The sequence below is a fragment of the Rattus norvegicus genome, chromosome 4 (genome assembly GCF_036323735.1).
Source record: "Rattus norvegicus strain BN/NHsdMcwi chromosome 4, GRCr8, whole genome shotgun sequence".
Lineage (NCBI taxonomy): Eukaryota > Metazoa > Chordata > Mammalia > Rodentia > Muridae > Rattus > Rattus norvegicus.
The window spans coordinates 125,456,415-125,467,967 of record NC_086022.1 but is presented as its reverse complement, the minus strand read 5'-3'; the positions used below and the strand labels follow the sequence as shown (position 1 = coordinate 125,467,967).

The 11,553-nt window shown below is 52.7% G+C and overlaps 1 protein-coding gene across 3 annotated transcripts in view; it reads left to right on the top strand.

Annotated features, from left to right (window-relative positions):
* Nucleotides 1-1,818: 1,818 nt before the first annotated feature.
* Nucleotides 1,819-11,553, top strand: part of Wnt7a (Wnt family member 7A) — a 45,874-nt gene continuing 36,139 nt past the window's right edge. The window contains exons 1-2 of one of the 3 annotated variants that reach the window (NM_001100473.1): nt 1,819-2,145; nt 4,320-4,546. In NM_001100473.1, coding sequence (NP_001093943.1) covers nt 2,075-2,145; nt 4,320-4,546 — 298 coding nt within the window. In that variant the 5' untranslated portion in view covers nt 1,819-2,074. Of the gene's footprint in view, nt 2,146-3,624; nt 3,765-4,319; nt 4,547-11,553 lie in introns of those variants that run through there. The other 2 variants (XM_039106917.2, XM_039106916.2) reach the window with 2 other exon arrangements.

Genomic DNA, 11,553 nt, shown 5'->3' with positions numbered 1-11,553 from the left:
GAGGGCCTTCAATGAGCTGTGTAGCAATCAGGATGGATGGCACCAGTCAAGGACCCAATTAGGACTGTGGGCTGCACTGGCTCTGCATGTTCCTGGCTTCCTCGAAGCACAACAGTTATTAGGGTGGGGCAGGGCTCCTGTATGTATCCGCTTACCATCACTGGCACCAGTACCTTTTCTCTGTCATTGAGAAAGCCGTCACAGGCCTGCCCAGAGGCAAGCCAGGAGGGCACAGAGAACTCCTTGCATGGAGTGGTCATGTTCTGAAAGTGCCCCTTCCCCCGGCTGGGGGCAATAGAGCTTAGTTGGGAAAGTACTGGTTTAGCATTAGAAAAGAACTAGGTTTAATCTCTGACATCCCATAAACTAGGGTGGGAGTGCAGTCTGTAATCCCAGCACTCCTGAGGTGGAAGCAGGAGGACAAGAAGGTCAAGGCTATTCTCCACTTCAGCCAGTTCCATGCCAAAACAGCAATAAAAGTTCCCTGAACCCATGTTGGACTCTCTCTAGTCCACCACTAGACTAGCTCTCCTGGGTCCAGTTCCCTTCCCAGTCCCCATCAATGTCTCCACGGAACATCCAGAAAGTACTTTGTGATATACACACACAAATGAGTCACCCGCTTCATTCTCTAGTGTCTCCACTGGACTCTAAACTCTTCTTGGACTACAGTGCCCATCTCTTCCCTCCACAACATTGGCTTTCTTTCTCTTCATCCTAGCTCCTCCTTCACCCACCTCCTAGCTTCTACCATAATGGGTGCCCAAATCCTGTGACTGGCTGGGGACAGCCCAGCCACCTCCTCAGTGCTAAAATGAACATTCCAGCACGCAGAACCCTCTCTCCCATCACCCCATCTTGTGACCTTCTCATTAGCCTGTGCCATCTGAAGCTGTACACGTGCTTACTAAGGTCTATCTCTCAGTGTTCTCAGACCAAGGTTTCTCGTGTTCCTTGAATCCACTGTTGTCAGCATGGCTGGTACCGGTAGCCCGTGGATTCATTCGTGAACAGCAGCTTCCATGGAAGAAGGCTGTACATGAATGTACATGAAATGTGTGCATGAATAACTGCGGTCTGGAAGGCTAAGAAGGCCTGGAGTGGAGAGACTAGAGTTGTGGATACCTTGTTCCAGTCTGGCTAATCATCAGAGTTTGACTTTACCTCCATGATCCTCAGTTTCTCCAACTGAAACTTGGGGTCAGTGACTGATCAGAAAGATAGAAGGCCAGAATGCACCACCTGCCGAACCCAGCAGGTGTCGCTGTAAGAGCGCACTGAGTTTTCACCTGCTCGCGCTCTCAGGCTCTGTTACTGGTCATTGGGCTTCAGTTCAATTCCAAGTCTCCACCCTAGCGAAATTCTGGAGGATCCTGTCACGTCTCGCCCTCCGCGCAGTCAGCCCCCTCGCACAGACGAGGATGAAGAGAGAATGTGTGGGGTAGTAGTTCTGCAGGAGTCGCTACCCCAGTTCCCTATTTCTGGCCGGTGTGACAGAGCTCTCACAAGGCGCGAGGGTTATGGAATGAGCCTATATCCTCTACACACAGAGGATGGCCCTTGGGCACCTGCTGGTCTCAACCTGCGAGTTAGCGAAGGATGCTAGGCAGGCAGGATTCCACCGCCCTCCCACCCCCAACTTCGCTCCACGCCCCCGCCTCCCACCGCCGCGAGCTCGGAGGAGCGCCGCGAGAGCGCGCTCGGGGCAGACATCCTCGACCCGCGGGCGCTTGGGCGCGGGGCGGGCGCTCCGGGAGGCGGGCGGGGGAAGGGCGGAGAGGGAGGGGCGGGGGCGGGAGGCAGCAGCGCCCCGCAGTCCCCGCGCCTCAAACACTTGCCGCGATCGCTGGCGCGCAGCGTCGCCCCGCGTTGCGCGCTCGTTTCCCCTTCCTCCGGCTCCGCGGCTCCCGCGCTCTAGGACAGTCTCCAGTGCCCAGCGCGGACCGACGCACTGACGGACCGTCCAGGGAGCCTCGGCCCGCGCCCCCTGCGCAGGCTATGTGGATTGCCCCGCCGGGCCCGGCTGGCGGGATCAGCACAGCCCGGCCCGCGGCACCCGCCACCAGCGGGGACTATGACCCGGAAAGCGCGGCGCTGCCTGGGCCACCTCTTTCTCAGCCTGGGCATAGTCTATCTCCGGATCGGGTAAGCGCCGCGCGCGTTCTTTCCGCGCGTGCCGGAGAAGCAAAGTTGGCTGGGCCGGGGAGGGAGGCGCACTGCCTAACTTAGCTCAGGAGAGGCAGTAAGTAGGCGGTTCAGAGCCCTGAGGGCACAAAGGCTCCCCGTGAGGAGACAACCCAGGGGCGCACAGAGTTCCACAGACTCCGGCAGGGGATCGGCTATCCCAAGGATCTCAGAGTCAGGGATACCTCCAGAACCAGATAGCTTGGGGATTCTGGAGGAGAATAGCTGCTCCATAGGATCCCCAGGGACCGCCCTTACCCCCCTCCCGTCCCTGCACGCAAGCCACAAGCACAGTAGGTCCTGCAGGACCACAGCCACCCCGAGAGAGCTCAATTCCCAGCAGGAATTCTACACGCGATGGTGTGGGCGCAGCCCTTTTGCAGACAGGGCTCCCCAGGTAGCAAACTGGGGCCCAGGAGTGGGGATGTTCTCTGGCAAAAGCATAAACCACCTCTCAGAACCCTGGCACCGCCTCATTTTCAGCGATCTTCAGACCCCCTTTCCCAAGCTGGGGGGGGGACAGCACCTTTAACAATCAGAACCAAATAGTAAGACCAGAGATAGTTAATGGGTGGTCGGAGACACCAGGGAAAGATGCTCTCTAGTCGCCACCCAAGGAAAGCAAGCCAGCCCGACCCTGGGGTCGCTGGGGTGGGAGCCAAAGAACCCAGGCGTGTCAGGAGGTGGGGCAGGAGACACTCTTACTGGAAAGTGGAAGCAGGTGGCTCCAGACGCTGCTTGTGTTGTGTTGCACGGTCTCTCTCTTTGTACTTCGGAAATGACTTGTGTGCAGCACGGTGTTTCGGGGGATGCGGGGGGCTTATTATGGGCAGAGGTCCCAGCGCCAAAGGGCCACCTTGGTAGACTTCACACCTGCCTCTCTACACACCCCCAGTACCTGTGAGCCTCCTGTTGCTGCTTTGGAAACGACTGGACCCGAAGTCAGGGGGCGTGTGTGGCAGACCCTTTGTGTTTCTCCGCCGCCACCCTCAGGCTTCCCACTTCCCCAACCCCACCTCTCTGGAACGGGATTTCAAAACCAAGTGTGCTCTGAGTGGACTAGGCGGCCTCCAGCCCAACCGCGGATCGAGAGGCGGCTTCTGGGCTCGCACGCTGCCTGCCTGCGGGCGTGTTTTAAGTGTTATTGATTCGCCCGCGTCTGGATGGTTTTTCTTTTCTTTTTTTTCCCCCTCACTTGCTTTAATCTTCATCTTGGCCCGTTCACTACCGCCTTGCCCTTATCCACTCATCCAGCATCCAGGAAGCGAGGTCGGGCCCATTGGCTCTAGCCGCGTTAGGTATTATCTTATTTTTAATTAGAAACGAAGGGCGGAGACACTGAGGACTGGAGAAGGGGGGGAACGGCAGAGAATAAACCTCCCTGGTCTCTCCTGACCAGACACTTCATTGGCTCACTAGGGGCCCAGCTACCCTAGGAGAGGAGGCGGAGGTCAGGGGGCGTGGCCTTCTCTCCAGGGCTGTTGGAGGGAGGTGCCAGTTATAAGAGTTGCAGTGACTTTGAACTGCTCTGCTGGGTCCCAGGGTTAAGGTCCCCAAGTCCCTTGAAGTTTCTCAGTCTGGTAAGTACGACTGGCTTCTGTGTCACCTACTCTGTGTGACATATTTGTGGTACTCTAAGTTTACCTGTGTTGTTCAGGTGGCTCCAGCACTAACCCTGGGAACCGTTAGTTCCAAAAGCAATAAAAATGGCACCTCAATATGTGCTTCCTATCGACCCTCCTGAGGTGCAGATTGCCTCTCAGAAGCTCTTGTTTAAGCAGTACAGGCTCCGAGATACATAGAGGGGGTATGAACTGGCTCCAGATTAGAAAGTGAAGGCAGGCTTTGATGGAAAAGGGGTCTGCCCCATTGGGCACTAGAAAATTGCTTCTCTGAAATTCAGGACCCATGGTGTCATGGCTCTCTGCAGGGACAGGCATTTCCTGGTCATCAGCTAGGTGTTTAGAAGACTTGTAGCCAAATTCCTGCCCTTCTCTACCTTAGACTTCTTCCTGGCTGTGGCTCTGTGGGAGGTCCTCTCTAGTAGCTGAGAGGACATCACCCCCACCCCAGCCAGCACTTGCCAGCCAGAGCCTTCCTTCAGGTCTCACCCCCTGTTTCTTTGTCCCCTCCAGTGACTTCTCTTCGGTTGTGGCTCTGGGTGCGAGCATCATCTGTAACAAGATCCCAGGCCTGGCTCCCAGACAGCGGGCAATCTGCCAGAGTCGGCCGGACGCCATCATCGTCATAGGAGAAGGCTCCCAAATGGGCCTGGACGAGTGTCAGTTTCAGTTCCGCAATGGCCGTTGGAACTGTTCAGCGCTGGGAGAGCGCACTGTCTTCGGGAAGGAGCTCAAAGTGGGTATGTGATCATCAGACACCCTGGTCAGGGTCTTCTGAGCTGTGACGAGTCAGCAGTACCCTTGGGAGCCCTCTGTGATCCCGTCACTTGCACTAGCTCCAGTACCCATGCTGATTGTATCTTGTGCATGTTCCGCTCAGATTAAGGTCTCCCACTGACATCCAGGGATTGCAGCTGGAAGCCATGCCACTTTGTTGGTTACAGGCAAAGCTCTGAGCACCAACTAATGGCCTAAAGGCTCCCTGGCGGATATAACGTTTTTCAAAGGAGGCCTGAGTTTAAATGTGGGGCGTTTTACGCACAGAATGGAGTTGCAGCCATTTTCGGGAAATGGGTAGATCTATTGGTTACTTAATGTGTGTAGGGCATCATTGTGATGTTTAGAGCTAAGAATATAGCCCCCTGAGGGTAGGGTATGATTGACCTATTCTCTGCCACAGTCCCCACCATTCCCTACTGTGGCCCAGCATTCATAGTCCTGTGACACAATCCACCTGATTCCTATAGCAGTGCTTGGGGGCGAGAGTTGGCGTGTGCAGACGTGTACGTATGCCTGAGCACGTACACACATACATTCAACTTGTAAGACGATCGTGATGTTTGTGGTGGAATGAGTGTAGAGAATATCACTGATCTTCAGGAGATCCTGGACTGTAGGAAAAAATATGGAGACATCTTACTTGTAGGTGTAAGACTTGGGGGGCCAAGATGTCAACAGACTCACTTCTGCACTGTGACCTTCCCGGAGGCACAGGACAATACAGGTCCCTCTGGGGGCGGGCTTATCCACACAGCTCGGCTACAAAGGCCCCCTTGAATGCTCTCCTCAGCCCTAGCACTAGTACTGCAGTGGGATGCCCCAAATTACCAGTCCAGTCCAGCATCCTCCACATTCCAGTGGCTTCCCCAGCCTCCTTGCTGTCATCTGGGCTCCCAGGCTAGCCCACCTTCCCATTGCTCCCAGCAGGCATGGACAATTTTTAAGTAGAAATCAGACCACAGGGTTACTCTAGGAAAGACTGGTTAAAGGGCCACTCCTTCCAGCCAGTGGGAAACCATTGCCTACCTGCTTCATGACCATCCAGCCCCGTCCTCTTTTACTGGCTTCTCTCAAGGGCCTCAGTGCTTCTCTGGAGATGAGTACCACAGTCCAAATCCTCCGTGTGCACTCAAGTCTCTTGAGCTTTCCTCCCCATCTGCTCCTTCAGCCCTGCATCAGCCAACATCTCCCACTACCTTCCTACTCCAGGTGCAGGGGATCCAGCCAGCTCACAGTGACTGCATCCTTCCCTGCCTCCAGGCAATCTTGCCACAGGTCTCCCTACTTTGGTCACCAGACTATACTAACTACAGAACTGGGACCTGTGGTCAACATGACAGGAACAGACAGGTCCCCTCCTGCAGAGCCCCTTTCCTAGAACTCAGTCTCTAGATCTACATGAAGTTCCTTCTCCCCTCTCCTCTCCTTCCCCTCAACATCAGAATCAGTTTTTGTTTGTTTGTTTGATTTAGGGTTTGTTTTTTTTTTTTTGGCTTGAGAGAGAGAGAGAGAGTAGACCAACTTAGCTTGGTAACAGGAAGGTGTCGACACCAAGATTGCAGTTGAGGCCTCTGAAATCCCAGCCTCCCGAGCCTTTTGCTTGTCCATTTTCAGCTTTGTCCTTCTCAAATATCCTATCCCTCTTCAAACACCCAGGATGGTTCTCTGACATTGTCTTAAACCTAACGGCCTTGCTGGGGCATAATGAGTAAACTTGCTACAGATCAGTAAACTGAGGCTCAGAAGGGACATGGTCAAAGTGAGTGACAGGGTCTCCCAGGACAGAGTTCATCTCTTACAGCTTGCTGTTCTAGAATGAGTCTAGACACCCCATGGCCACACCGTGATGATGCCCACTGGACTGTGGCAGAGGGGACCAAGATGGAGGAACCCCTAGGTCATAGCACCCCCACATACCTGGCTACATACTGTGGGATTAGCCTCAACACAGTCTAAGGAATGCCACCAGTATTCTGGGAAGCAATAAAGAACTGGGTTAGAGGCGTGCCTGTTGGGACAGGTAAAGCTAACTACGAGGAAACATATGACATAGCAATGTTGGGATACCCTGGGAGGAAGTAGGAGCTAGAGCAGGAAGAATAAGGTAGCCCAGACTAAGGAGCTTGAATTTCTAGGACTTGGGGTTTGTTGGAGGATTCTGACCTGACCATAGCCACAACCACCAAAGTGTGGGCTGAGTCTTAATCATTATCACTATTCAATGCTTATTTACCCACCATTGACTTCATATGAGTCAAACCTTTCTCTTATAGTAACAGGTATCCTGCTATCTCTCAGGTTGAGAATTTTTGGGTTCCTCAACCAAGTCCCCTCTCCCCTACCAGCTGATTGCCTCGGCTGACTAGAGCTGTCTCATAGGGGTGAAGATCAGGGTGAAGTCTCCAACATATGGAGCCCCTCCCGCTGGCACTCTAAAGCATAGGGCACACATGTTGCCTTTGTAGGGACTTCTCAGAAGCCCCACCCTCTGTATCTTCATAGATCCCACTGGCTAGAACTTAGTCACATGGCTTCACCTAGCTGCAAGTGAAGCTGTGAAAGGAAGTTTTGCATGGCGAGCAGTCATGTCAGGAGCATCTCAGGAGGCTAGGAATTTGCACGTAGATTGTGAGGTAAGGTAAGCTTCTACTTCCCTGTGCTGAGGTCTGAAGACTCTCATTCTCCCACCTGCTCACGCCCATCCCAACTGTGATTCTCTGTTCTGCCTGAGCTTCCTGGCTCTGCCTTCCCTTCTGGGTGTCTGGTTTTCATATAAAGATCTGAGAAGGCTGTGAGCATGTCCAGACAAGGCCTATTGGAAGTAGAAATTGAAACTAAGTCCAACACACCCAGGTGAAAAGGGGACTGTTGAAACACCTAAGGAACTGGAAAACTAGGAATGGTGCTGGCTTCAGAACAGCTGGACCAGAGGTTGTGTTGTTTTCTAATGACACGATGGGGACAGACAGGTGGCCATTTTATTCTCAGGACCACAACGAGTTTAAGACCCCAGGAAAGAGCCTTGGGCTATGTCCAGCCACACTGTGAAAGCCCCAATACTTCCTCTGACTATACAGTTGAATGAGGCTAGACTTCCAGTCATGCTCAACCCAAGGGTAAGGCGCTTTGCTGTCCAGCGTGAGACCTCTACTCTGTCCATCTCTCATGGATAAGAAGCAAAATGCCAAATCTGGGGCTTAAACAGCTAATGTCATTCCTATCAGAGACTGGGGTTCAAGATCAAGGCCTGACTGGGTTGCTTTCTCCTGAGGCCTCTCTCTTGGACTTACATAAGGCTTTCCCTCCCAGGGTTTCCTCCCCTGGTGCCTGAGAGCCAACCCAGGGCCTTGAACTTGCTAGGAAAGCACTCTTATCACCCACAGTAAGGCTGTTTTGTTGATGTGTCCTCACCTGGTCATTCCTTTCCCTCATGTAAACTCTCGTGGTTCTTTTAAAAAGATACCAGTCTCATGGGATCTGGCCCACAATTTGACCTCATTTTAACCTAACCACCTCTTTAAAGACCTCTCCAATTCCAGCCACATTCTGGAGAGCTAGGGGTCAGAGCTTCAGTGTGAGTTATGGGGGCATGACTGCGCCTGTAGCAGCAAGCCTGTGACGTGATACAGGTGCTGGAGGGCTAGAAGGGGCCCAGAGGTGGGACACCCAAGGTAGGAAGAGTGGTCTGGGTCTAAGAGCAAGGGAAGAGACTGGCTGTGACTGGGGTCACAGCCTTAACCAAGCTAAGGATGTGCTCTGCCGCTGAACTACATCTGCAGCCCCTTGTCTTGTCCATTCCTCAAATCCAATGGATGAGTGATGGTCCTTCATCATGGGACCTGTCCCTCCCATGAATGCAGAGGGTGGGGGGTTTCTGTGTCCCTGGTGGCATGTATTTTACTCATTGTAGCACATGCACCTCCCCATAAAGTTCATTCATTTCAGTTGTAGTTAATGATGACTGTGGCAGATTCCTCTGACATTACACAGTGCCACACACAACCTCCCCAACAAGACTTCTCAGACCTCCACATTCCTGCCAGGATGATGGGTGCCCCACATGGAGCTCCCTGACATCTGCCTTGTGGTTTATATTTCCCACTGAAGGGAGAAGGTTGTATTTACTTACCCACGAGCTGCCTCTTCATGCCTTTGCCCAGTTCCCCATTCGCTTGCAGGTTTCCCCATGGGGTAGGATGACATGGTCATACTGACAGCACGGTACAGGGATCCAGGGCTTGCCTTAGCAAGTACCCAGTGGGGAGCTTCACTCTCTGCTCTTCTTCACTGAGGCTCAAATACGGCCTGAAATGGAGACAGCCCTTGCTCATGCCCCGTCCTTCCAGCGTAATAATGAGGCAAGAATCAGCTGCATCCTGTGGCTGCTTTGTGGCAGGGCTGAGACCTGGTAGTGAGTTTCCCATCACTGGAGGGATTTGTCTGTGTGCGTGAGTCAGACTTGAGGCCTTCAGTCTCAAACTGTGTGTTTTAAGAGGTTTTGGTGCTGAGCTGTGCAGGGCAGCTAGATGTGCTGTAGAATTGGAGCCACACATCCAGGCTTCCATTCTGTCCCACCCACAACTTTGAGAGGGCATGCGACCCGTCCCCTCTCACCATGCCCATCTGACATGGTCCACAATGCCAGGTGGCAGAAGCACCACATGATACAGGATGTAAAACCCTGGCACCTGGTGGGTTGGATCTGGGAGGATCTCCTTTCCCCCTGTGTGCCAATCTGATAGGGACACGGCTCAGGAATTGGGGACTCATGCCTCAGGCTCTGTTTTTTGAGTGGCAGAAACTGTTGGTATTGTGACTCGTATAGGATCCTGTATTCTAGACAGGATGGGCCAGCAGGATGCTCGGGTGATGGGCAAGGCTATACCGACCTGAATTCTTTACACTGACTTCAAATCGTGTCTCCAAATCAGCCCACTTCTCATCACCTCCTGGTTCAAACCATCTTCGTAGTCACTGCCTGGACATCATTTTTCTGATACCCAACTCTAGTTGGATCTTCAGTTCATGTGGTAGGGGTTTGGTTTCATGGTTGGTGATTGGGGGATCTCAGCATGTAACACTCTTTGCTCTCAGAGGGCCAGTGTGTCCACCAGTATACTAAAGGCACTAGAAACAACTTGAGCAGCCTCCACGTAGAGGCCCCAGCTATTTCAAGGTATAGTGCTGCAGAGACCCACATCCTGGGAATGGCTACTCTTAGATACCCTCACAGGCAACTGAACTCAGACTGTGATTTGGGGCCAACTGTCTCTCAGGTCCAACATCTTTTCTATGGGTCCAGAACAGGAGCCTTCCTAGCATTTGATGTGGATGGGGGCTAATGAGGTCCTTTTCAGTCAGCATTCTTCAGCAATTCCCGGAAGGCACCCAGGAAACTCAGATGCCAGACGTCTCACACAAGGGGAATAAAAACTCACAGACATGTCTGACATACATCCAGGAATGCATGGGACAGAATGAAGAGCTCAGACCCAAAGCCTAAGTCCAGGACATTTTACTGCTTCTGAGCAGTGTTTGGTTAATCTGGGGCTGTTAAATGCTTATGGGCTAAGATCCCCTCGTACCTTTTCTGCACACCAGACACTCATTCACTTGTCCCACAGATAGAATCTCTGTGTAATAAAAGCTGGTGAGCGACACACTAGTCAGCCACAGGCTCTGACCCTGCTCTCTCACCATCTAATGGTGGAACAGATAAAGCTGGAGTTGAAGTACATGGTCCACACGGACTGTAACACAGAGCTGCCTGAGTGGCCACCTGAAGTAGGGGCTGGTCTTACAGGACAGAATGGAAGGAGGTGGCAGGGATGGCTGAGCCGTGGTATTGTGACTCATACAGGATCCTGGATTCTACAGACGATGGGCCAGCAGGATGCGAGTGTGATGGACAGGAATGGCAAGGAGGCTCCAGAAAGAAAGGGAGAACAAGGAATCCCCGGTGATTCTTTGTTTTGTTTTGTTTTTGAGACATGGTCTCGTTCAGCCCAGGCTGGCTTCAAACACCCTATGTAGCTGAGGCTGGTGTTAGACTTCTGCCCCCTCCCAAGGGGGCAGGTATGCTCTGTCATTCCCAGCCTTCCTATGGAAAGGTTTTGCTCTGACAGGGAGCTGTCCAAGAGATTCGATCAGGATGTTGGGTGGTAATCACATTCTTTGCACACACAGTGTTATCAACAGAGAATGGTGGCTTCCCATCATGTGCTCAGGGCTGGCTACATTCCTTTCCAAATGCTCACCGCCTCCGATTTGGTACTCTCCTGCAGAATTTTTCCAGGGATGGGCACACATGACCCAGGATTCAGCCTCAGGTTTACCCACCTCTGTCTAGTGCTTGGGAAACTCTGATGTGTTGCTACCAAGTGTGTGTCATCCTTTCTCCCTGGGGGCGGGTGGTTGAGCCATGCACGCCTTTACTAGAGGGGACAATCTGGGTCCACATCCCTTGCCTGAGAACCCCTACAGGTCCCCAAAATGCTCTGTCTTTTACCCACAGCCTCTGAAAGTGGAGCAGTGTTTGGCCATTTGGCAGGATGGATGGGAAGTCCTTTCCAGGGAGGGAGATAGAGCGAGGGGCGGCCAGCTCCACTTTCTCTGTGCCTTTCTTAACAATGCGCCATCTTGCCCAAGCAAAAGCCCTTTTCTTTCCCCATTCTCGCCTAGAACACAGCCAACAAAGGGCTTTTTGTCTCGTTTGCATTTTTTTTTTTTTTGCAAGCCTCAGTTCATCCTGGATTTTCGCTCTCCTGACACTATTCTTTGAGATGAGCTTTTTGTTACATGGTCTTTCCAGCTTCCCTATGGTAGACAGTCCACACACACACACACACACACACACACACACACACACACACTCCCTCTCTCTCTCTCTCACACACACACACACACACAAACACTCCCTCTCTCTCTCTCACACACACACACATACTCGCACATTCACACTTGCACA